This window comes from Mustela putorius, unplaced genomic scaffold, assembly GCF_011764305.1.
Source record: "Mustela putorius furo isolate JIRA1106 unplaced genomic scaffold, ASM1176430v1.1 tig00000228_pilon_pilon_pilon, whole genome shotgun sequence".
Taxonomy (NCBI): Eukaryota; Metazoa; Chordata; class Mammalia; order Carnivora; family Mustelidae; genus Mustela; species Mustela putorius.
The window spans coordinates 32,625,443-32,651,432 of NW_025421322.1; the positions used below are offsets into that span (position 1 = coordinate 32,625,443).

Here is a 25,990-nt window from a genome sequence, read left to right on the forward strand (position 1 = left end):
AAATTGAAACTCTTGGGGTCTTTAGAATGATGAGGTTGTTAGTCATGAGCTGTAAAATGGTTTAACAGACTTAGATTTTCAATTTTTTGTGTGTTTAAGAGACATCCACATTGCTGAATTTTAAAAATTGTGGCAAAGGATTGATGAGATTATGTAAGTTATCATCGATACCTGTTCTTTAACAGGTTAAAGTTTTATTTTTTAGTTGTAGCGTTAATGAACTCACACTAATCCTTCTACATTCTTTTCCTGGCAACCATGCAGGCATGATGGTAATCTAGGTGAGCATAGCATTGCTGTCCCCATTCCCCAAAAAGCTCATTGGTGCCCTTGTAAAAATTGATGCCTTTGTTCTCATTTCATTATTGGAGGGCTTGATCTAACAGAGCCAAGCAGATTTAGGTGAGGATAGAACCTTAGTTTTGGTACTATCTGGAAATGTTAGCTCATTTTCTCATTAACCTGCTGAAATTATGTGTAACAAACACTGAATTGCTCTTACCTCTTTAAGGAGTTAAAAAGATAAGGAATCTCTGTGTAGGGAAGGGTGAGCCAGCAGTAATCCCAGAAGCTCTGATTTGCAGACCCCTGGCTTGGGCTGTGGCGCTGTGCTAGCACTTTAAATAGATGGGTTTTAGTCCAGTGTCTTACCTCAACTTGGCATTTACTTTTTTTTTTTTTTTAAGATTTATTTATTTATTTATTTGACAGAGAGAAATCACAAGTAGATGGAGAGGCAGGCAGAGAGAGAGAGAGGGAAGCAGGCTCCCTGCTGAGCAGAGAGCCTCATGCGGGCCTTGATCCCAGGACCCCGAGATCATGACCTGAGGACCTGAGCCGAAGGCAGCGGCCCAACCCAGGCGCCCGGCATTTACTTTTAAAAAGGCTTTTGTTTTTAAGTGTTTTTCAGTTCTTTTCTTTGTTTCCAGAATTGTGCAAAACAAAACTACAACCAGGGACTCTGTAATCTCCTTCCACCCCCACGCCACATGTTGATGGCTCCTACAGAGCCTGGGGTTTCCATGCGGAGTCTCAGGGAGTAGCCTGAGGAATTACGGATAGTTAGCATACTGGAAGGGGCTTGAGAAATCCCCTGCATTGCTGGGTTTTCGTGTTGTGGGCAAGCAAATACAGTTCGGAGATTTCTCTCTTTTTACATAGCTCTGTTTGTTTTTATTGTTCTTTTTTTTTGGTGGTGGGGGGGTTGTATTATGAATCGGACTATCCTGTAATATTTTGTTTGAAGAAGATGTTCTGTTGATAAAATTTAGTTTAAAGTATCACCATTCTGAATAGTAAACTGATATCCTTGTTCTTTGGGTCCCATATTCCAGCACATGCTGAAATGAGCCTCAGGTAGTGAACTTGTCATAAAACTAAATTTTTTCTCTTGTTGAATTCTTGAATAGGTCTATTTTACTTTTCTACTTAGGTGTGTTTTTAGAAGTCCTGCCATTATTGCAGAGGTGAACATTTAATATTCTTATATAAAATATTGACAGCCCTTTGTCAGTCCCTCAGTTTTACTTCTGAAATTTATCAGTTAAGAAATCTAAAGGTTTGGGGACCACTGGAACTCGTAAAACCTGTATCTAGACCTAGTCCTTTCTGAAAGCACTCTGGGAGTGATTATCTCTTTTCTGCTGTATTCTGAAGGAGCAGCAAGCGGTTCATAGACATTTTATTTGTCCAGTGAGTGAAGGCAGCCCAGTAAAGCAGTTTTTCCTTTGGATCACCTTGGATTCAGTGCTCCAGGCGGTGGGGACCTGCAAGGCAATGATCATGATCAAGGGCTGCTTCTGAGTATGTCTGCTGCCACTGGGACTCAGAAGCTCCTTTCTGATTGTTTGTCTTGTAAATGCCTCATTATTTTCATGTAAAACTCATCAAATATGTCGAATGGTCAGTGTGTGGTAATTAGTAGTTAATGAATAGTAATTATTAAAGGGAGTGTTGTGGGGTACCTGCATGGCTCAGTCGGTTAAGTGGCTCCCTTTGGCTTAGGTCATGGTCTCCGTGTCCTGGGATTGAGCCCTTAGTTGGGGGGTCCCTGCTTGGTAGGGAGTCTGCCTGTCTCTGCTACCCTCTCGTGTGTACCCTCTCTCACTCTTTCTCTCTCAAATAAAATCTTTTAAAAAAAAAGAAAAAATAAAGGAAGTGTTGTATTTGTTCAGTAGTCTTGATAACGTGGAAATGTAGTTGTATTTACCTTTGTGCTGATGTTCCTTTCATTTTTTTTGTTGTGAGAGATTTGTCAAGGCGACTATCAATATTCTTACTTAATTTGAAACTTAACTTATTAGAGCCTTACTAACATTTAATGTAAGTTGAGTGGTATTTTTGTATTTTTATTAAGTTTAAATTATATAAAATATTTGAAGATGAATGAAATGCTGGCTTTTTGATTCTGTATTAAGTGACTTAAAAATCAACAAACCTTGTGAAGGGCAATATTAAAGCATAATAGACTGAAATTGTATTTTAAATGCACTGTAATATTTTTCTTAGATTAACCTTAGGTACATATTAGCATTGGAAACGGTTGAGTATGGGTTGAGAAGCTTGATTAAATGTATGTGTGTCAGCTACACTGTTACTGAGGTGTATTGGTTTAAAAAATATATTTTGGATTATTAGTTAATAGTTCCCAGATGTCATGAGGGTTGAATATTTGCAATGTGTAAAATGAGCTTTTGTATCTTACATTTAGATAAAGACCAAAAATGATTTGTAAAATAATTATATTTTGGCTTTTATCGTTACCTAACAACACATTCATGATGGAGTTCAAAGGTATAGTTTATTTTAGACAACTGAAATTAAGTACTAGTTTAAAAACTGTATGCACGTTGTTGAAAACCAGTGTACTTTAATATGAAGTTCAATATTTCATATAGATGATCTGAATAGCATTCATGTCACAGAAGTGGACACATTACATCAGACCTACCATTAGGGTGCATTTCAGCATTTGGATTGCCAAAGGCTGTGATGTCAGAGTAGATCTTTATGGATTGCCCAGTACATTTATCTAACTTTTTAGATGGTGTAGTCTTCAGTTATTACCACACCACAGAAGAGAAAGTGAAAAAAAAATATTTATTATTACTCCAACACTAGTCTAAACATTTTATGTTTTTTGACTCCCCTAATACTAATAACGTGAGGTAGAGAGTCATTCCTAATAGGCAGATAAGGAAACTGAAACACAGAGAGATTAAATAATTTGGTCAAGGACAAACAGCTAACAGATGGTGGAACCAAGATTTTAATGTGGGTAGTCTGAAGGAACAAAAATCCTTAGTTTATCAGTCTTTTGAAGTAAGAAATCTCACTTCTTTGTCACTAGTTCAGGAAATAAAATCATGTAGACCTTTAGGAGAAAAGAGTCTTAAGTAAGGTTTTGTGAGCACTTGTAAAGTAAACTGTCGTCCCCTACTTTTAAACCTTTTCTGACTAAACTTACCTATTTTCCCCCTAACCTGCAGGAATATCGAAAACAGAAAAAAAAGTGAAATTGGAAGAAAAAAGCTCAACAGCATTTGGTATGAACAGAAAGTAATCTTTAAGCAAAAGACTATTGGCTTGACAGTGGGAGGACATAGTCTGTCCCTTACTTTTTACCTGTTAGTGCTCCTTTAGGTGTAAGTGATCATCTGTTTTAGTATTTATTAGTATTATTCAGCTCCAGATATATGATTTCTTAAACATATATCTTATGTGTATTTTTTTGTCAGGGGAGTCTAAGGCTTTCTCTGAGAGTTTTGTCTTTTTGAACACCTTTACAGTTGTGGCTATTTAAAAATAAGACACCATTTAATATTGTTGAGACTTAGGGAAGGGATGATGAATTAAAAGTCATTTTTTTTTTCAGACTTTCTTCTTTAGCCGAACTTATAAAAAAAAGTTACCAAGTTTTCTGCTTTTTTTTTTCCTGTCTTCTGTGCTATAATGATGAAAAGTTTTGTAATAATTGTTGATAGTCTTAAATATTCTGTAGATTAACTTACTGGAGCATGTGTCCCTGAAGTTTAAATATGTTTGATAAATTGTAGACTACATCATTCTGAGTTGGAGTAATAGTTGAGTATATGTGATGAACCAATTTTAAGTAAAGCACCCTGGGACACTGCTTTAACATCCATTTGTTTTCTTTAAAGTACATATGATTGGGGTGGGGGGGGGAGAAGGTATTTTAAAATTTGGGGAAAAAGTTTAATGAAATAAGTTTTTTGCTTTGTGTTCTTAGCCTTCATTGTTGTACACACTGGAAAGTATTGGAAGACCGAAGGAATTATTTATGGATTGATTTTATTTTTCCGAAGGAAAAAATTTCATTAAGTTCTTTTTTAAATCTAACATATTTTCTCATTAAATTCTATGTGGAAATACTGAGTCTTCTCAGTCAGGTCTTTCTTAAATTAAGGAGTTTATTTCTTGCCACATCAGGGAACTGAGTATATTACTCATTTAATATTTTAACTACTGTCTGTGTTAACTTCAAGGTGTCAGGAGTTGGGATTTCTCAACACTGCTAATGAAGACCCCCTCTTAGAGCCCAATAAGCTAATCAGGAGTTCCAGATTCATGACAGGAACAGTTTAATTGAATCCATCCACTGGGCAGGTGACTGGAATAGCTGATTAAAACATAAATGCTGCTTTTAGGTTAACCACAGAACAACAGCTCAGGATCAACCACGATTGCTAACTTTATCACTTATGTCATTTAGGTAAGAGAAAAGAGAAGGATAAGGAAAGAAAAGAGAAGAAAGACAAAGATCACTACAAACCAAAACAGAAGAAGAAAAAGAAAAAGAAAAAGAAATCCAAGCAGCATGGTAAGTATACTAAAATGATGATTCCTGTTTTTGTTTTTTGGGTTTTTTTTTTTTGATGATTCCTGTTTTTTAAAATTCTCAGATTCTTTTCAATTTTTCTGTGTCCTACCAAAGTGAAGGTAGGGCAAGATCCCCATGTTGTTGAGAACTTGAGAAGTCCTTGTAGTTTTTCCTTGTCTTGTTGATTTAGAAACTATGCAGCTTTGTTTACTATAGTCTGTAAATTAATCCATCTGCACACTGATTGTTACAGCTGATTAGAGACTTTCATTTCTGGCATTATGGTGGATTGGATATGTTTGTCAGGTGTGCTTCAACTACTGAAGGAATTCTTTTCAGTCTAGAATTACAGTCCCTTGAAGTAGTTTTTAAAACCAAGGATGAAATAAAGATATTTTTAGAAGTTGAAAAAAAATGATTTTTCTAGCAATACCCTGTCTAAAGGACATCCTAATCGTGTACCTGAAGGCTGAAGGAGAATGATGACAAAGGAAGGTAGGAGATGCCAGAAGAAAGGATGAGCAGAGAAAATGTAAATATATGGATAATTCTGAACATTGATTATATAAGTCATTTTGATTTGTGGGGAAAAACAAAATGGCAGAGAGCAAAAATAAGTGACAGAATAAATTGAGAGAGACATGCTTGTATTTCAGTGTTTTTCAGGTCTTGTATTGTTGTGGAAGAGCAAAAGAAATGCATTGCTTTTAGGCTCTAACAATTTAAATCTGCGTTGTAGAATTTCTAACATGAATACTAAAAGAATGGAAGCTTGGGGTATAATTTCCAAAATAGATAGTAATAAAATGCAATGAAAAAATCATCCAAAAGAAGGCAATACAAAGAGAAAAACAGAAAATAAGAAAAATACAAATTAAAAAATAAGATGGTAGAAATACAAATATATCTGTAATCATAGTAAGAGATTATCATAATTGATTTTAAAAATCCAGTTACAGGTTATTTTCAAGAGATAAATCTAAATATAAGGATGGAGAGGACAGAGCATTGTTGAAAATTAAGAAAAAAATGTGAGCAAATACAAAGCAAAAGGAAAGTTGGAGTAGATATGTTTGTTTCAAATAGTCATTAAGGGAAAAATTATTCCTAGAGATAGGCTACCATTTGGTGGTAAAGGTTCAGTTCACTTTATAAGTTCCTAGGTACAAAATTAAAAAAAAAAATTGTTTTTGCAAGAATGTGCATAAGTGGGTAAAGGGAGAGACAGAGGGAGAAGGAAAGGGAGAGAAAGAATCCATGGCAGGCTTGCCATGGAGCTTGACCTCATGACCCTAAGATCATGACCTAAGCGGAAATCAAGAGTTGGACGCTTAACTAACTTGAGCCACCCAGGCACCCCTAAAAGTTTTAAGTTTTATAACTGAATAAAATCACAATATATTTCTTAGTAATTAGTAAATTAACAAAACTCAAAAATCTTCTGTGAGGGTAAGAAAGGCGGCAGCAGCACAGATGATCTCACAGGCCTCTCAAGGACATGGACCTCAGCAGCCGCAGAGCAGTTTGCTCAGATGCTAATGTGTAAAAATTGCATGATGCAGCCCTAAGCACATCTCGACACATTGTAAAGATTGTGATAATGCAGACTATAGTTTCTGACTACAGTATAGTTAAATCAATATTAAAAAGATAAGTAGAAAAACCCCATATGCTTGGAAATCATGCCACACATATTTAAATAATTCATGGGTCAAAAAACACTACCAAAGGGAGGGTAAAGATTGATTTATTTGAGAGAGTGGGAGAGGAAGGGGGAGAGCACATGAGCCAGGAGGGTGGGGCCGGGGGGGGAGAGAGAGAGAGAGAGAGACTCTCAGACTCCACACCCATGATCTCAGGGTCATGATCTCAAGGTTATGAGCTTCAGTTCTACAACTTACAGTGGAAGAGTAAGAAGCCAAAAATAATACAGTCAGTCTTCAAAAGAATAAAGAGAAGAATTACTGTTTAGCTATAGTTTAAAGTGGCAACTAGATGAAGCAGAGGAAGGGATCCGTGAACTCGAAGACAAGACAACTGAATTCACCCAATCAGAGCAACAAAAAAGAGAAAAAGGATAGGTTAGGATAGATTAAGGGGCTGCTGGGACAATATAAAATAGTCTAACTTTCACATTAGGGTCCCAGAAGGTGAAAAGATAATTCCATGCAGATGGAAACCAGAAAAAAGCTGAAGTAGCTATATTTTTGTCACAAAATAAACTTTAAAACCGACAGTAGTAAGAGGCAAAGATATCACCACATGGTAATAAAGGGGTCAGTCCAATAAGAGGATACAACATTCATAAATATTTATGTACCCTATATATAGGAGCCCCTAAATGTAAAAAGTAAATATTGCCAGATCTAAGGGGAGATGTACCCAGCAATACAATAATAGTAAGGAATTTTAACGTCCCACTTACATCAATGGGTTGACCATCCAACCAGAAACCTCCAAAAGTAGAAGAATACCCATTCTTGTCAATTGTACATAGAACGTTTTCAATGTCAGATCATATGTTTGGCCACAAAACAAATCTTAATAAATTGAGGGGGATTCAGATCCTCTTAGACATCTTTTCTGACCACAATAAGTAATAAGAAATTAGAAATTACATGGAGAAAACTGGGAACTTTGTGAATATGTGGAGATTAAACCACATGCTGAACAATCAGTGGGTCAGAGAATAAATCAGAAGGGAGGCAGACCGCCTTGAGACAAACGAAAATGGAAATACACCAAAATTCATGGAATACAGCGAAAACAGTGTACGAGAGGAGTTCCTAGGGATAAATGCCTTCCTCCAGAAACAAGAAAATTCTCTATTATTCATCTCAAGAAAATAGAAACAGGAGAAGAAAGAAAGCCCAAACTTATTAGAAGAACGGAAATAATAAAAATTAGAACAGAAATAAATAGAGAAGATCAGTGAAACTAAGAACTGGTTCTTTGAGAAAGCAAACAAAATTGATAAGCCTCGTAAAAGTAGATTGGATAAATAGAAAAGCCATTACATGTGTTTCTGTTTTATTTAGGGAAGTTAGTACATGTTCAGCTAAAACATTCTTTTTTGGGGAGGGTATCTTTTTGGGGATTTTGGGATTACTTGATGAAAGGGAGATGGTAATGGAAAAAAATTGATAAGCCTTTAGCTAGACTTATTGAGAAAACAAATAAATAGAATGAGACAGGAAATGTTACAGTGATATGACAGAAATGCAGAGAACCCAAAGGCACTACTATGAGCAGTTATATGCCAACAAATTGGACAATCTAGAAAAAATGGATGAATTTCTAGAAACATACAAAATCCCAAAGCTAAATCATGAAAATAGAGCTAAATAAATAGAAAATCTAAACTGACTGGTTACTAGTAAGGAGATTGAATCAGTAATTAGAAACCTCCGAACAAAAAACGTTCAGGACTGAATGGCCTTGCTGGTTAATTCTACTAGATATTCAAAGAAGAATTAGTACCAAAGTCTTCTCTTAAACTCTTGCAAACTCTCAGACGCTTCCCCCCCCAAAAAAAAAGAAGAGGAGGAGGAGGAAACTCTTGCAAACTCATTTTATGAGGCCAGCATTACCCTGGTAATACTAAAACCGGACAAGGGCCCTATAAGAAAAGAAAATCACAGGCCGGTATCCCTGATGAGCATTGATGCAGAAATCCTCAACAAAATATTAGCAAACCGAACTCAATAATATGCTAAAAGGATCATGTACCATGATGAAGTGGGATTTATTCTTGGGGGTACAAAGATGGTTCAACATCTGCAAATAAGTTAGTGTGTTTTACCATGTTAATAAAATAAAGGATAAAAATCACATCATCTCAGTAGATGCAGAAGAAGCATTTGACAGAATTTAACATTTATTTAGGATAAAAACTGAGCAAAGTAGGTATAGAGAGAATATAACTCAACATAATAAAGGCCCATATAAGACAAACCCACAGCTAACATCATAGTCAGTGGTGGGAAAATGAAAGCCTTTGCTTTAAGATCAGGCACAAGAAAAAGATGCCCACTCTTGCCACTTTTATTCAACATAGTTTTGGAAGTCCTAGCCAGAGCAGTTAGGCAAGGGGGGAAAAAAAAGGCTTCCAAATTGGGAAGGAAGAAATAAAATTGCCACTCTTTGCAGATGACATGATATTATATACAGAAAACTCTAAAGACTCTATCAAAAAACTATTAGAACTTATAAACAGATTTAGTGAAGTTGCAGAATACAAAATCAATACAGAAAAATCTTGCATTTCTATGCACTGATAACAAACTACCAGAAAGAGAAATCAAGAAAATAATCCTATTTACAATTGTATGAAAAGGAATAAAATACTTAGGAATAAACTTAACCAAGGGAGTGAAAGATCCCTGTATATTATAAAATACCTTTTTAAAAAAAAAATTTTTATTTATTTATTTGACAGACAGAGATCACAGGCAGAGAGGCAGGCAGAGAGAGAGAGGAAAGGAAGCAGGCTCCCTGCTGAGCACAGAGCCCGATGTGGGGCTTGATCCGAGGACCTTGGGATCATGACCTGAGCCGAAGGCAGAGGCTTTAACCCACTGAGCCACCCAGGCGCCCCTATAAAATACCTTTTTAAATATAAAATGTAATATACAATCTAAAAATAAATATATAAAATATAAGACATATATTTTGGTGTACTAAGATGTTAAAGAAAGAAATTGAAGAAGATGCAAATGAATGGAAAGATATTTTATGCTCATGGTCTGGGGAGAAGCAGTACTGTTAAATTGCCCTTACTATCGCTACACAATCTACAGATTCGTTGCAATCCCAATCAAAATTCCAAGGACGTTTTTCAAAGAAATGGAATAACTGTTTCTAAAATTTGTAAAACCACCAAAAACCCCAAATAGCCAGAGCAACCTTGAAAGGAGCAAAGCTGGAGGTATTGCACTTTTTGGTTTCAAATACTATAAAGCTACAGTAATTAAAATGTCATGGTATTAACATAAAAACAGACACTTAGATTAATGAAAGATAATAGCCCAGAAATAAACTCTCACATATATGGTGAATTACTTAATGAGCGTGGAGCCAAGAATATACAGTGGGGCAAGGGGATTCTTTAATAAGTAGTGCTGAAGACTGGCCAGCCATATGGAAGAGATTGAAACTTGATCACAATCTTATACCAAACAAAAAGTTAACTCAAAGTGGATTAAAGACTTGAACAGAAGATCCCAGACCTTAAAACTCCTAGAAGAAAACGTGGTTAATAACCTCCTTGCCCTAGGTCTTGGTGATGATTTTTTAAAAAATCTGATACAAAAACAAAAACAAAAATAAACAGAAATACATCATACTGAGAAGTTACTGCACTGCAAAGGAAACTATCAACAAAATGAAAAAGACAACCTACTGAATGAAGAAAATGTTTGCAAATTATCTGTCTGATAAGGGGCTAATACCCAAAATATATTTTTAAAAACCTCTTAAAACTCAATAGCAAAAACACAGTTTAATTAAAAACTGGGCAAACGATTGAAATAGACATTTAGCGAAGATGTACACATGGTTAAAATGTACATAAAAAGATACTCAACATCATCAATCATTAGGAAGATGCAAGTCAAAACCCCAGGGAGGTAACATCTCACACCTATTAGAATGGCAGTTGCCAAAAGACAACAAGTGTTAGTGAGGATGTGGAGAAAAGAGAACCATTCTGCATATCGGAGGGAATGCAGCCACTGGGAAACAGTATGGAGGTTCCTCAGAACATTAAAACATTAAGGAATAACCTTATTCAGCAATTCTACCATGTGATATTTTTCCAAAGAAAACAAAAACACTAATTTGAAGAGATAAATGCATCCTCATATTCATTGTAGCGTTATTCTCAGTAGCCAAGTTGGGGAAACAACCTAAGTGTCCACTGATGGATGAATGGATAAAGAATTTGTGTACACAGACACACAGAGTGGGGTATTAGTCACAGTAAAGAATGAAATCTTGCCATTTGTGACAATGTGGGTGGACCTTGAGGTCACCATGCTATGTGAAATAAGATAGAGAAAGACAAATACCTTATCATCTCATTTATATGTGGAATCTTAAGGGAGAAAAAAAAAAAACCCTCATAGATACAGAGAACAGAATATTGGTTGCCAAAAGCAGGGGGTGGGGGTAGGAGAAGTGGGTGAGGGTATCAAAAGATAAAAAGAAAAAAAAAATAATAAAAGAAATTCCCTTACAGGGGAAAAAAAAAAATGGAACTATTATACAGAGGGTGAAAAGACAGCACAGACTATCAGAAAACACTGCAACAGGTGCATCTGACAAAGGATTGGTATTCATACTGTGTTTTGAACTTACAAGTCTAGAATAGAAAGAAAAATTTCCTAGTATGAAAATAAGCAGAAGATTTTAACAGGTATTTTCACAGAATTGGAAATCTCTTTGGTAAATGGTAAGATGAATATGTAACGTGATGTCCAATCTTATGAGAAGCAGTATTAATGTAATTTTTAATACCTGTCGGCATCTATTACCTAGCAGCTATCTGCAAAAGTTACAAGGTGGATGGTATCAGATGTTGCTAAGGCAGTGGAGACACAATACTGACTACTATGGAAAGCGGCCATTGGCAAGTGTGCTCGCCATGTAACTTACAGTTCCTAACTAGGCTCTCATGACCCATCAGGAGGCAGTTATGAGAATGGCCATAGCAGCGCTGACAGCCCAGATACCCATCAAAGTCACACACTGATTCCGTGGAATCTGTATCACTATGTAAATAAATGAACTATATCCACAGGAATCTCAGGAACAAAATGATAAGCTAAAAATCACTGAAGAAAGCATGTAATATGATTTTTTATATGTAAAGATCAAAAAGTTGTAATACAAAACTATATGGGAACATAGCAACAGCATAAAGTAGCAAAAAGTAGCAGAAGCGTAAAGAACAGCAAGAGAATGGTGAGCAGAATTTCAGGACGTGGTAACCTCTGAGGTGGGGAGTTTATCAGTTCAAATGGGAAAATGGTAGAGCAGGACCTTCAAAAGTGAGGAAAGGTTCTCTTCAACTATGTGACAGGCACCTCAGTCTTTTGTGGTATTGACTGACATGCTTTATGTCATCCCAGGGTTTTTTTCATATTCATTAAATACTTGTAAAAACCAGGTTTTTTATTTAAATTTTTAAAAAGATTTTATTTGTCAGAGAGAGAAAGAGCATGAGCAGGAGGAGGAGGGGCACGGAGAGAGGGAGAAGCAGACTCCCTGTTGAGCAAGGAGCCCACTGTGGGGCTCCATCCCAGGACCCTGGGATCATGACGTGAGCCAAAGGCGGACGTTTAACTGACTAAGCCACCCAGGCATCCCTAAAAGCCAGTTTTAAAAACTATAAAGCCAGCTGGGAAATTTCCAAGTCAGTAATTAGTGGTAAATTCTTCAGATTTTTAATTCCCTCACTATGCCCCAAATCATATCTTAATTGTTTCTACATTCTCTCACCCAAAAGCTGCCAGTGTACATTTGACATAGGATCAAACAGAGGACTGAAATGCTTGAAACTACTTTCCAGAGAATGTCTTGAACATATCTGTGCGCTCGTGTGCCCGCACTGCCCCTCGTGTGCCCGCACTGCCCCTCGTGTGTTCTCCCCTCACCCCGCCCTTTCACATACGGGTCCCTGGGGCCCAGACTCCTGACTTTTCCTAAAGTCAGGAAATTCTGGAGCTTCATAAACAAAAACCACTGATCACAAACACATTTGATGTATGAATACTCTCCTGGGAGGGAATGTAACGCAGACTCGAGAAGCTTCAGACCACATATCATACTGCCAGGTGAACTCCCAAGTGACCAGAGGCCAGGGGGATTTGGCGGACTGGGGTACTGCGGCGGGGACAGCCTCGCCTCACGGCAGGAAGGGCGAGCTGCTCACGCCCCCCTCTGCCACGTCAGCAAACAGATCGATTCCAGGACTCCCCAGCAGACACAGACTCTTAGTGTGCTAATACCCTGTGTAAGGGTGGGGGGGGTGGGGGGGGGACGGAACAGGGAGGGGCTGACCAAGGACAAATGAAGAGGGGGTCACATTTTGGCAGCGTTGGGGAGAATGCAGGAGGTGGTGGTGTCCTGGAAGAAAGAGGGTGATCTGGATTAGTAAGACCGAGAGGAAAAGTTGCAAGGAAAATTGGCACCTCAGAGTTGTGTTCTGCAGTTACACTACTCCTGCTTTTAGAGAGCCATTAATCCTTAAAAACATGTTCATATATTTTTTTATTTTTTAATTGAAAAGAGCTTTATATCGTTTACATTTTAAAATCAGACCTATAAATGAAAAATCTTAACTTTGTAAATAGAATCCTAGCTAATACTTAAAGATGCACCGAAGCATTGCTTTTTATACACAGCAGGTGTGGAGTTGGGTAATCACAGGCATCTGTGCAATTAATTATTACATTTGAGAATTTATTCTGGGTTATTTACATTCATCTTGGAAGTGACTCTTCTCCAGATTAAATTAGAAAAGGAGTCTTTAAAGCTGGAAATAGGGGGTTTTAAATAACTTTAAAATTTTAAAGACATCTTAATTTTAAAACATTCACATTATTCCTACTTGAGGTTCCTAATATAATATGCATTTTATTCTACAGTTACTACAACCAGGGAGCTTTAAAAATTCTTTCTTAACACTGAATGTTATTTTGCATATCCTGCCATGCTTATTATGTATTAGATGTGCTGTAGGCATTTTTTATACAGTGATGTATTTAATCCTCCCATTAACTAATGCTTTTTACAGTGAAGCCTCTTATACCCATTTTAGAAACCGTGAACTGAAACAAGTAGAGCTGTCCAAGCTCACATGGCTAGTGAGTGGTGAAAAGCAGATTCAAACCCAGGGAGTCTGGTTTCAGTCTTAATTTTAACTTGAACCATCATGCTCTGTTGTTCTGTTACTTCTTGGGCCTTAGAGAGTGTTTGCTGGACCCTGCGTTCTTCCCGTTAGCAGGTTTTACTTGTCTTTGCTGGCGTAGGAAGTTCTTTCTTAACGGTTGTCCGTAGGAGAAATCGCCATGTTGGGATTTAAGAGTGACATCCTTGCCAGTTTTTACCTTGGTTACTTTGAGCCACTTGGTTACTTTGAGCCAGTCGCTTTATCTTCTCATCTTTCCTGTATCTGAAAAGATGAAAAGGCGTGGAGAGATTTAAAAGAACTATAATGAGAAATGCCAGGAGAATCTGGAACATTGTGTGGTGAAAACAGAGACTCCCTTCTAGGAGCTTGTAGGCAAGCCTTATCAGCATATTGTAACAGCGATAAGAAGCACATGTCGTATTGGGAAGCAAAAGTGATACAGAGTAAGTTCTGTCTGTAGTGTAGAGAAGCTGGAGTGATCAAGGAAGGGGCTTTATGTGGAGGATTACAGCTGATCTAACCTAAAGCTAGCAGTGGACCTTTGTTCACTATAGCCAGAGGGGCCTGGCATGGGGAATGCAGGTGTGGTGTAGAGTGCCAAGAAGTATTGTTTAGTTGCTAATACCATGTGGAAAGATTATCTATCAGTCTGTTTTATTTGTAACCACCAAATTGAGGTTTCTGTCATTATTCTGATGTTCAGGCAATATAACATGTCATCGATCAAAGGGCCACTTTCAAAGCTGAGCTTTGGGTTCAAATTTTCATTGCAAAGTGGAACTTCGTCGTCCTTTGGCAAATTACTTAAATTGTATAAATGTCAGTTTCCTCATGTCTAAAGTGGTAGTAATAGTTTCTGCTGTGTAGCTTTACCTTGAGGATTCAGTCAGGTAATCTTCGTCAGGTACTGAACACGATGCCAGCTAGCATTTAGCAGATGCCCTTTCCTCGCCTGAGCCCAAGTAAGAGGGCATGGGGCAAGCTGTGTAGAGCCTGTGGGGCCAGGAGAGGCACAGTGGCCCCGTGTTGTACCAGGGTCGCTCTGCAGTCTCAGCGTCTGCAGCGTCCAGGTGGGTGCCTACTCCTGACCTGCTGGTGGCGAGGCCTGGGAATCTGCTTTGCCAGGCTTTCCGGTTTGTGTATACATGAAACATTGAAATCCACTGGTCACGCTTTTTGGTTAAGAGTAAGGCTCTGTAGTCAGGCTCCCTGTGTTTGAAGGCTGACTTTACAAAGAAAGCTGTGTCTTCTTGGGCAGTTCAACCTTTTCAGTCTCTGTTCTTCGGCTTGTGAAATGGCACTAGCGGCTGTAGCTTCCTCGTTGTGTTAGCTGGAGGATTAGGAGTTAATACACGTAAAGCACTTAGAATTGTGCTTGGCACAGGGGTGCGCAGTAGACGTGGCTGTGCTGTAGTATGTACGGTCAGTGCTATGTTAGTGTCCAGTTGCTGCTGGCACCACATAGGACTACGTATCAGTGACTTTAAAAAACCTGGATTTATTAAAGTTCTGAAGGTCACGAGTGCAAAATGGGTCTTGATGGGCGGAAGTGAAGGTGTCAGCAGGACTGCATTCCTTTTGGGAGGCTCTAGCGTAGAATCCATGTTCTTGCCTTTCCTAGCTTCTAGAGGCTTCTCTGTGTCTTGGTTCATGTCCCCCTAACCATCTTCAAAGTCAGCAACAGCCACTCAGGTCTTTAGGGACTCTTGTGATTACATCGGGCCCACCCAGATAATTCAGGGTAAATTTGAGGTCAGCTGATTAGCAGCCTTAATTCTGCTTTGCTACAGAACCTAACACATTCATAGGTTTGGGGATTAGAATGTGGGCCTCTTTGGGGACCATTGTTTTGTCCACCACAACCACCGACTTTAGATGGATACTCAGTGCACACCTACACTGGTACTGCTCTTCTGGAAACTTGCTTTCCTACTCTTGACCTTTCCTCCACCTCTTTCCATTCCCTAACCTGCCTTAGGTGTCCTTTGCCTCATATACATTGAGGAAATAGAAGCCACCAGATGAGAACTTGCCCATCTGTCTACAACTATGTGCTTAGCTATTATGTCCATCTTTAACTGCTTTGCCTCTATGCTAATGGAAACTGTTGTCTTTCTCTTCTTAAACTCCTTCACTTGTCACCCTGCCTCCCCTTATTTTTAGATTTTTGCAGACGATGTGTAGGATCTCCCATCTTTGAAAAGCCTCTGGGGGCACCTATGTGGCTCAGTCCATTGAGTGTCCTACTCTTGGTTTCAGATCAGGTCATGATCTCAGGGTCCTGGGACTGAGCCCTGAGTGGCACCCTGCACTCAGCAGGGATTCCCCCTCTTCCTCTCCCAACTCCTCTATGTCTCCCCCCACTGTACTTTCTCTAAAATAAATAAATTCTTTAATAAATAAATATTTTCCTCTGGACCCAGTTCCTTGTCTGGTTTCTCCTCCTCCCTCTTACTCTTCAGCCCCAACCAAGAGGCCCTCTTTTCACCTCTTGGTAGTTCAAGCAGAAGCCTGGAAACTGCCCTTTTGACGCCAGGCCAGCCCCAGAGACCTGTGGTCTGCAGACCTGCAGATCGCTGCGTCTCCCTGTCAGTTTTCAAGCCGGCTGCCCTCTCCCAGGCCAGACCGTGGCGCCCCCTGCCTGCGCCTTCCTGCACCCTTCCTCATTCCACAGCTCCAGTAGGCTTTGAAAACCAGAAGCGGACTTGTGTCACGCCCTTTTTGCCGAGTTTAGGATTAAACTCAAAAATAAAAACATATGTATAACCGGACCTGCCCCTGCCACTCTAGCCTCATTTCTTCTTTCTGTCCCTCACTGTGCTATAGCCACAGTCTCAGATTTTCAGTGTGCCAGGCTCTCCTGGGCTCCGGAGCCTTCCCAGGACCCCGAATCCTGCCCTCTCCTGCCTGTCCCTGTCAGCATAGCCAGCTCTCCTGGAAGCTGCAGGCGGCTGCTTCCTGTCCTCTGTCTGCATGGCTCTTGCTAAGCTGAGGAGGATTGGACTCGGGTTAATTTCTTTTAGGACCACATAATTTCATTGAAATATTTTTTGCTGAAAAATGTATCAGTTGTCAGTGTAATAATTGACATGCTACACATTAGGAGTGCCTCTTTACAAATTGCAAAAAGAAAAAAGTTAATTTCCATCTTGCACATCTTCCTGTAGACATAGCCATGATTATAATGCAGAGAATCTGTAGAAATAATCATTTTTCCCTTCTGGACTCGCTCGCAAGACTTTATGGATACCAGCTGGAACGTGGCGCTCCCTGGTGGTCTGTGTGTATTGCCTGGGGGTACGGGTCCCGGCTGTTCTCCCCCAGCCCAGTTGATTGGATACTCCACGATCTCGCTGGTGGCATGGTTATTTTATGTCTTGTAAAACTTAACTTTCTTGTTAATTTTTATAGTGACTCTTCCTGATGCCCTGATGCTTTATTAATATTTCTTTATGTATCTTATGTTACAGACTATTCAGACTATGAAGACAGTTCTCTAGAATTTCTGGAAAGGTGCTCTTCTCCACTAACTCGATCTTCTGGGAGTTCTCTGGCTCTGCGAAGCATGTTTACGGAGAAAAATACAACATATCAGTACCCGAGGGCAATTTTGTCAGTTGATCTTAGTGGTGAAAGTATGTGTAATCATGTAATGCTTAAACAAGTCTTAAGATTATTAAATGGGGAACTGAGCTGGAAACATACTTCATTCAGTGAGGGCTTATCTGAGCACGCTATTGAAGAAGTTATCCCAGAAACTAATAGGAAAATCTCAACCTTTGCAAGTTGAGCTACTTTTTAAAATTTCTAAAAAGTAAAATTGGCTCTTATCATTAATTATAGGACATCTGGTGAGGAAGTTCCTAGTGTCTACTACGTACTGGTTATGGGTGTTTTACATGTGGATTCAGAATCTGTCAGGTTGCCCTGCCAGCCGTCCTGGCTGCCACGGCTTGAGTGTACTCGCCTTCCAGGGCTCCCAGCAGTGGGAGGGAGACTCTCCCCATGCAGACCCTGATGGCAGTGGCTGGAGACTAGAGCGAGGGATGGGGTCTTCATCTTATGTGAAACCCCAGGGGTACTGACGGCTGAGCTCACTTCCGGCCTTCACCTTTCTTCTGAGGGCCCAGCATGGTAGGTCCTAGGTGATGTGTTTTTGTTTGCACGGATACCACTCGCTTTCTTCCAGGCCTAACTCCTGTCTGGCCTCCTGTGGAGAGAAGTGCCATTTTCCCTTCCTCCTAAAATAAGCACCAGGCAGTTTGGAGATTTAACATTTTCAAACATAGAGGGGAGGGAGGAAAAACTCCCTCTTCCTTTTCTAACAAGCACAAGTCCCCTGTTCCCTTTTGGGCCAGTGGCTCTTCACCCCACATGTGTGTGACAGCTGTCACTGTGATGCTTTGAAACGACCGATCCAGAGGTGTGCTGCAGAGTCAGATGAGATTTCCGGGAGAGTAGATGGAGTTCCTGAGTCATTCTTAGGGTTGACAGTCACATAAGGATACTCCTTTTGGAGCCGCCAAGGTCAGAAAGTCCTCACCTTATGCAGAGTGCTGGAGAATGGAGAGGCTAGCTGGTTGGCAGTGCTGTCGGAGCTAGCCGTGTGAGAGCTTAGTGGCAAGAGCGTTGAAGGCAGGTGTCCCCAGTCCTGGCCGGTGTGTGACCGAGCCCTGAGCCGGGAGGAAGGAGGGGCGTTGGTACAGGGTGTGGGGCGTTGGCCAGAGGTTCTCAAGTGTTAGCATGCAGCAGAACTACCTGGGAAGCTTGTTAAAACACCTTCCTGGACCTCCTCACAATGCCTGACACCTAATGAGCTCCCGGGTGATGCTGATCTGGAATCACCACTTAGAGAATGTGTCTGGGGAAACAGCAGTGGTAGTTCAAGAAAATGGTGTTCCTGTGGCCTCTCGGTTGGAGCTGTTGTCCATGTGGTATTTCAGTACGAGAGGGAACTTTTTTTTTTTAATTTGCATTTCTTTTTAACTTTGAATCCATGGGGCCATTTACTCAGTCCTTAGAATTCAGCCAAACATTTGATGCTTGGGAATTAGTTATTCAAACTAGGGTTTCTGGCCAGTATGTTAAGTTTGTATTCTAATGCCATAAAACCTGGTTATTTGGCCATGAAAACATATGTGCGACACATGCTAATTCCTTTCAGTGATATTAGTTGTATGAATTCTCTTCTGATTGCCATCCACGTAAGGTCACACGTATGCTGCAGCTGTGCTTGGAACTGTTCACTCGCATTCCGGTCTGCCATTTTGAATCATGAACTTGTGTTCAGGAAGGCCCAAGAGAAAATACTAGTTTTGGATTTAAGATAGTAAAATGAGGAATGAGTGAAATTTCCCCTCTCGGTTCTCAAGACTGCTTATCTTGTTATTAGAAGGATTTTATAATGCCTAATTGATTTGCTCCTTGAAAATTTTTCTGTATTTCTCTAATATTTCTTCTGACCTCACTTTCTTCAAGATATCCTAAGACCCTAAAGAAAAGAAAATGTTTATTTTTCTGTAAAACATTAACTTTGGATAAGTCAAAAAGAAAGCATTCAAAAACGGGAAAAATCAGAATAGAAACTGGTAAAAGAAGCACTAAATCATGAAATATTTCAAATATAAACAGCATGACTTTTTTTAGTTTGAATCGGGCCAACTTCTTTCTGGTCCGATTGTCTGAAAGAGAATTTTCTCTGGCTATGGACTCCCTCCTTAGCTCCTTCAGGAGCATTCTGGAGCAGCTTACTGCGTATAGCAGGCTTCCTTCTAAGCCCTGGCCGTGGAGCATTCAGAATGCAGAGCCCTTAGTGCTGCGGCCTGTTGACACTCTACAGAGGAGGTGAGTAAGGAGCAGGTGCAGGAGTGGCGCAGACCATGACGAGAGGTCGAGTCACTGAGGCAGAAGGAGCCACCTCTGTCGCTCAGGTGCTCCCTGAGGGGCCTCACAGCACGTCTTCGACCAGGCATCCCCCGTGTTTCTCCAGCCACACTCCTGCCAAACCTTTAGTGTCCTGTCGTCATTTCTTTCCCTTTGTTGTAAATAAATTTTTCCTTGTTTTGCCTCGATTTTTTCTTTTTTTCTTTTTCCTCAGTGGCTGGACTAAATTGGCATCTTTGACATCAGCAGTGGTACAAATACAAACCTAAAACCTGGCCTTTAAAAATGTTGTGGTCATAAATCTAGTTTCTAGAATATACTTACTCAGTTTTAAAATATTTTAAGCAAAGTGAAATTTTAGAACTCTACATAGGGAACTTGTGATCACAGTTTCAGGAGCAGTGGTGACATTGAGAGCACAGGCTCTGGAGTCAGGTAGTCCTGCCTGCAGTTAGCTCGACCGTTAGCTGGCCGCGCTGTTCCAGCAAGTAATAGATCTTCTGTTTGAAGTGCTTAGTATAGTACCTGCTGCACAGTTAGTGCGCTGGTGGTTGAGGATTCTGATGCCGTCAGGAACAGCAGTGTTGATGTTACAGACCGCAGGCATACTTCTTTTTGCTAAAGTGCCTTGACTGTCGTGTAAAGAATATAATCCATTCTTTTTACAAGCTGTGAATCTGGGGAGGATGAAAAGGACTAATGTTTGTGAAAGCATTTGAAAACTATGCAGATCTGAATTATTACCACCCTTAGCCATGACCTCTATAAGCACCAAGACGAAGGATACTTTCCAGGTTACTTGTAATAGTGTAGATGTTAAGATGTAAAGCCAATCATAACTATTTCTTCAAAAATTGTTTCTTTGTTCAGAGACATATGCCAATCCCATATATCTGGCCTTCCTTTTTATATACTTAATGGCTTATTATCACTTCCTTTAGCGCCTTTCTATCTGGAAAAGTGACACAAGCATAGGAAAAAATACGCTGAGTATACCTTTATGTATATTCTAGATTTATCCGATGTGGAATTCCTAGATGATTCTTCAACAGAGAGTTTGCTTCTCAGTGGGGATGAGTATAATCAGGACTTCGATTCAACCAATTTTGAGGAATCTCAGGATGAAGACGATGCTCTTAATGAGATTGTGCGGTGTATTTGTGAAATGGATGAGGAGAACGGCTTCATGATCCAGGTAACCGGTCTTCCCTGTTGTGGCAAATAATCATTTCAGGTGCTCAGCAAGCACATCAGGGCGTCTGTGTTCTTTTGTCACTCGTGGTCTCACTGAAGACTGGTCTCTTGCCTATCGTGTTTAAAATCCCAGTAGTAATGATGGGAAGGTCTCTTCATTTGAAGGTCTCTTCAGATGAAGTAACGATCACTCTCCCTTTGCGAGAGTGTTGAGTTTGAGGTCTTCAAGCCAAAATTCTGGAAGCCATTTCGGTGGGTGAGCATCTAGATATATTGAAGGGTAGACTGTATCAGCCCTTTGGGGTTTGTAGCCCTGTTTGTAGCCCTTCAGTGGGCAGATGAGGAAATAAACATTTCCTCTCTTGTCAAAAATTGTTACAGGGCCTGAGCATTACAAACCACCTCTCTCTGTAGAAAGGGTATCTTTAAGAAAAAAGGAGCATAACCCACATTTTGTGATGTCATTTAGCAGATTTGGAGATGTTAGTTGCAAGAATAAAGAGTAATGTTTTCTCACCCTTTTCAAAGGTATTCTCAAATAAGGGAACTACAAAAGTATAGGGTCACCGCACAGGTTATACTTGAAGAAGTGACTGCTACAGGCAATCCTATGAACTTGTCTTTTTTAAGAAAAATGTCCACACTTTAATAAGCTATTTTAGGGATATATTTCCCCTACAAATTAGTGGGAAGTAAATGAGAGCAGTAGTTTTGTGTATGTGTGTGTTACGTGATTTAAGTAATCTATCAAGGCACATTTTAATAGCTGCAACAAGAGGGAGTTCTTGAAGTAGCCGACTCTTTGAAATATAAAATTCATCCTCTGTCGGCACTTGCATCATGGTGTGGAGTAAGAGTTGAGCTCTGGGAGGCAGCGAGAGACGGCCACTGCTAGCTGAAAGCAAGGGGACTTGTCTTTTTTGCTGGTGAGCAGACCTGTGACTAAGCACTCCTGTGTTTTCGGCAGTGTGAAGAGTGCCTCTGCTGGCAGCACAGCGTGTGCATGGGGCTGCTGGAGGAGAGCATCCCCGAGCAGTACATCTGCTACGTCTGCAGGGACCCTCCTGGTAAGCCTCCTCCCCGTGCTGGTGGCAAGATGCCCAAGATCTCGTTATGCCTAGAGATCTGTTGACGTAGGGTACCCACTGCATAAGACATTGTTACTTCTTCATCAGTTAAATTCTGCTTCCATGGTGAAATTTTAAAATATTTTTCATTGTTTGTGACAGCTTCGTTTTCTGTGTCAATTATTGAGGCCAGAACATTAGCCTCGTTTTATTAACATAACTGCTCCACTACTCGAAGGACAGAGTTAATGTAGGTCATTTTCCTGGAGAAGGATTAGCCCTGTCGTGTGTCCCTGTGTATTGATTTCTAAATAGGTTTATGTGTGCCTCTTTAAGTGGAACTGTATTCTGAATGTAACTCCTTGTGATGTGATTAAAAAAGTTCCTGCCTGTGCTGCATATCCAGCTCATTTTAGTAGACGGGCTCTCCCGATGATCACGGTCCACCCCTTATTTTACTGCTGAGACAACTGAGCCATGGAGAGTTGCACGCCATGTGCACAAGGAGAGTACTAGACATGGCAGAACTGAGGTGGAAACCTGTCCCTTTACACTCCTTGTTCAGTGCCTTCCTCCGTGCCGGAGGCTTTTGAGTAGCAAGGTCTTGCATATTGTGTACACTTTCAGCTGCCCAGGTAGAAGATAACTAGATATTCCCAAATAAAAGCCTACCAGTACTCCTCTTGTCTATCTTTAAAAAAAAAAAAAAAAAAAAGAAACATTAAGAGGCAGGAGAATGATTCAGATCTATATGAATGTAGATATCTGTTTGTTCATTCAGCAGCCTTCATTGGATGCCTTCTATTTGCCAAATGCTGGTAAGAAGTAGGATGATTGATTCTAAGCATACCTTTCCACTATCTCATAGTATAGTAGGGGTCACAGACACATAAGCAACTAATTTAACAGACATTGACGTTGAAGATGTTGGATTATACAGGAGCCTGTGAGATCTTGAAGAGGGGTCCTTATTCACTTAAGTCGAACTCTTACTTCATCCAGTTCAAAACAAATGTTAGCGAGAGAACGGGTACCCCGTTTAGTTTCTGTCCAGCCCTCTCAGCCCTTCTACAGGGCAGATGACAGACACATCAGAAATGGAAAGCCGTCCCCTCAAGGTTCCTCTGCAGGTATCCTCTGCGTCTGAGCACATCCTGAGTGGAGTGTGTTGTCGCTAGTGGGCAGGAGACCCCGAGGTCGGAGGAGGCTCGCCGGCTTCTCAGAATGCTGTGTTGCTCTTCTTCCGAATTTATTCTTAGTGCCAGAGCTCACCTTGCTCATGGCAGTGTTAGTAAGATGCCAGTGGGAGGGAAGTCCAAGTAAGTGGAAAGCTTTGTCATTTTAATGTCACCTTCATCTGCAGGTCAGAGGTGGAGTGCGAAATATCGGTATGATAAGGACTGGTTGGATAACGGGAGGATGTGTGGGTTATCGTTTTTAAAAGAAAATTACTCTCATCTCAATGCCAAAAAGATAGTATCCACACACCACCTGCTTGCTGACGTCTACGGTGTCACGGAAGTCCTGCACGGGCTGCAGCTGAAGATCGGCATACTGAAGTAAGTGCGGAGCCGCGGGGCGGCGGGTGGCGCGCACTTGAATTCCGGGTCATCAGGCAGCCTTTGGAAGGTTCAGATGAGCAACTGGGGAGACAGAAGAGATATTTGAACACATTTTAACTTTGAAAAATAGACAGGATTAATAAGCTTTTTGGATGAGTAGCTGGTTCCTGCCTTTCGTCCTGGAATGAATAAGCATGGATGAAGGTCACTACCACCTCTGCTAGTCCAGCAAATGATAGTCCTTGCCCTGCTGTTCTGTGTAATTGCCGTAGGCGCAGAATTAAGTACAGTTGCTTGGTGAGCCGGTATTTTGTGTGCTCCTCCAGGAATGGTGTCCAGATGTAGTATTTTTTAATGACCTTAAGATGGACTCTGAAGGGAGCAGGTCATATAACCCATCCCTCTACTCTGCACCAAATGGGTTTTAGTCATCCTAGACTCTTTTCCCTTAAAACAACAACAACAAGAAAAAATAAACAAAACAAACAAACCCAGCCTGAGCCTCCCTAAGTAACATGTCCAGGTATTCTCGAAGCCCATGTTTTCAGTTCTTCTAATCCCTGCCTAGAATTCTTCTCTTAAGACAGTATTTTATATAAAAACAGGATGCTTCACTGGTTTCTCACAGGACTGTCTTCCTTGGGACTCACTTGCCTGGGCCAGAAACTTACCCTTCCCCCTCCTCGGCCTCTGTCTGTGCAGCTGTCCCCTCAGCCTGGGGGGCCCGGGCACCTGGCTGTTGTAATTCCTTCTCGTTGTTCTGTGTGTCTCTCCTCTTCATGCTGGCCCAGCCCAGGCCGCTCTTTTCACAGTGCCACACCTTCTTAGTTCTCTGCGGCTCCAGTCTTGTACTCTTTGAGTTCATCCTTACTGTTGCCAGTATGAGTTTAGTAAAAGATAAGTAGGACTTTGAAGTGCCTGGGTGGGTGAGTCGGTTAAGCACCTGCCTTTGGTTTAGGTCACGATCCCAGGGTGTCCCTGCTCAGTGGGGCGTCCGCTTCTCTCGCTCCCTGGGCCTCTCCCTGCTGGTTTTGCATGTGCGCTCTCTGATGCTCTCAAATAAATAAACTCTTTAAAAAAAAAAAAAGAGAGAGAGAAATAGGAGTTTGCCTCTTTTTCAGCTTCATATCCCACAGTGCCTTCCCGGCTCCGCAGCATGCACGCGGAGTGCTTCCCTGACGTGGATTCTGTTGTTTGCTTGCGGTGCCTTCCCTGTCCCACTTGTTCTCCCCCGACACTGCAGCTCTGCCAAACCATAATCCCTGAGTGAAGCCTGCTTTATCATAGTTACAGGCCTTTACTAACACTTCGAACCTTCTACAGCTAGTCTTTTTAGCAGGTGCCTCTTCATGATACCTGCCCGACCAGGGCTGATCACTCACCCTTCTTGGCAAACTCCTTACATACTGAGGTCGGCACTTCTGTGCACTTTGTTTTTTCATGTCCACCTCTCCTCACTACACCGTCATCTTGTTGCCAGTCCCTAGTATACATCTAAGTATTCGGTGACTGTTGAATGTGATTTGCTTCTGTTGTATGTCATATGGATTTCTTTTTAAAAAGGGCATATGGATGCTAAAACTTGAGGGAAGAGCTAACCTATTAAAAAGAAAGTCTACTTCATGCCAGAAATTAGTGCTGTAGTATCAGATTTCATTTAATCCTTAAAATAAGCCTGAAAAATAGATCTCCTCTCATTTGATAGATGGATAGTCAGAGATAGAGGTACTTGTCTAAGCTCAGTGACAGAGCAAGACAGGGTCCATTAGACAGAGTACAAAGCCAACTTTCTGCTGTGCCTTTACTATAAGAGAATTTTAGTATTTTCTGATACTAAATTAGAGGTCCAAAAGATAAAATGTGTAATTTTAGAACAATACTTGGGTACTACTAGAAGAAAACTAAAGTTGGCCCCTGGGTGTTTGTCTAACCTAGAAATAATTAATTCACAAACATTGAGGTTTCTGAAAGGTTTATGCTTCCTGAGTATTTCCCTTTCTTATCGATTCTGATTGAAGAATTGTGGTTTCACTCACTGCAGAATTTTAATGACTAGAATTAGCGATAGGAGGGCATTATCATAGACTGTGGGTGAGGGCTAATCACTGCAACCTCTTTGGAGGCCGCTTGGACATTTATCACATTTAAAGTGTGTGCCCACTATCCAGCAGCTCCGTATCTGACTGAAATTTCCCCACTCGTGTGCAGAGAGCACACGAACACGCACACACGTCTGTAGGTAGGAATGGGCTGGTGAGCCTAGACGGGGGTACATGGATACTGTTGAGCTCTAGAGTAAAAGTGGGGGAAACATCTGTGCACTGAGGGGGCAAGATGCCCAGATATGTTGTCTATGAGGAAGGCAAACTGAGAGCCCCATTTGAATAAAAAGAGAAAGTATATACTTCTCCATTTAAAAAAATAATTTTAGGGGCGTCTGGGTGGCTCAGTGGGTAAAAAGCCTCTGTCTTCGGCTCAGGTCATGATCCCAGGGTCCTGGGATCGAGCCCCGCATCGGGCTCTCTGCTCA

At 40.7% G+C, this 25,990-nt stretch overlaps 1 protein-coding gene across 4 annotated transcripts in view; it reads left to right on the forward strand.

The window, feature by feature from the left end:
* The window catches only part of PHF20L1 (PHD finger protein 20 like 1), a 75,419-nt gene that overhangs the window by 43,563 nt on the left and 5,866 nt on the right, over window positions 1-25,990 (forward strand). For all 4 annotated transcript variants that reach the window (XM_045078145.1, XM_004743581.3, XM_004743583.3 and 1 more), the window contains 6 exons: window positions 3,489-3,545; window positions 4,733-4,840; window positions 17,225-17,389; window positions 20,651-20,832; window positions 21,799-21,898; window positions 23,262-23,457. In XM_045078145.1, coding sequence (XP_044934080.1) covers window positions 3,489-3,545; window positions 4,733-4,840; window positions 17,225-17,389; window positions 20,651-20,832; window positions 21,799-21,898; window positions 23,262-23,457 — 808 coding nt within the window. The remainder of the gene's footprint in view (window positions 1-3,488; window positions 3,546-4,732; window positions 4,841-17,224; window positions 17,390-20,650; window positions 20,833-21,798; window positions 21,899-23,261; window positions 23,458-25,990) is intronic.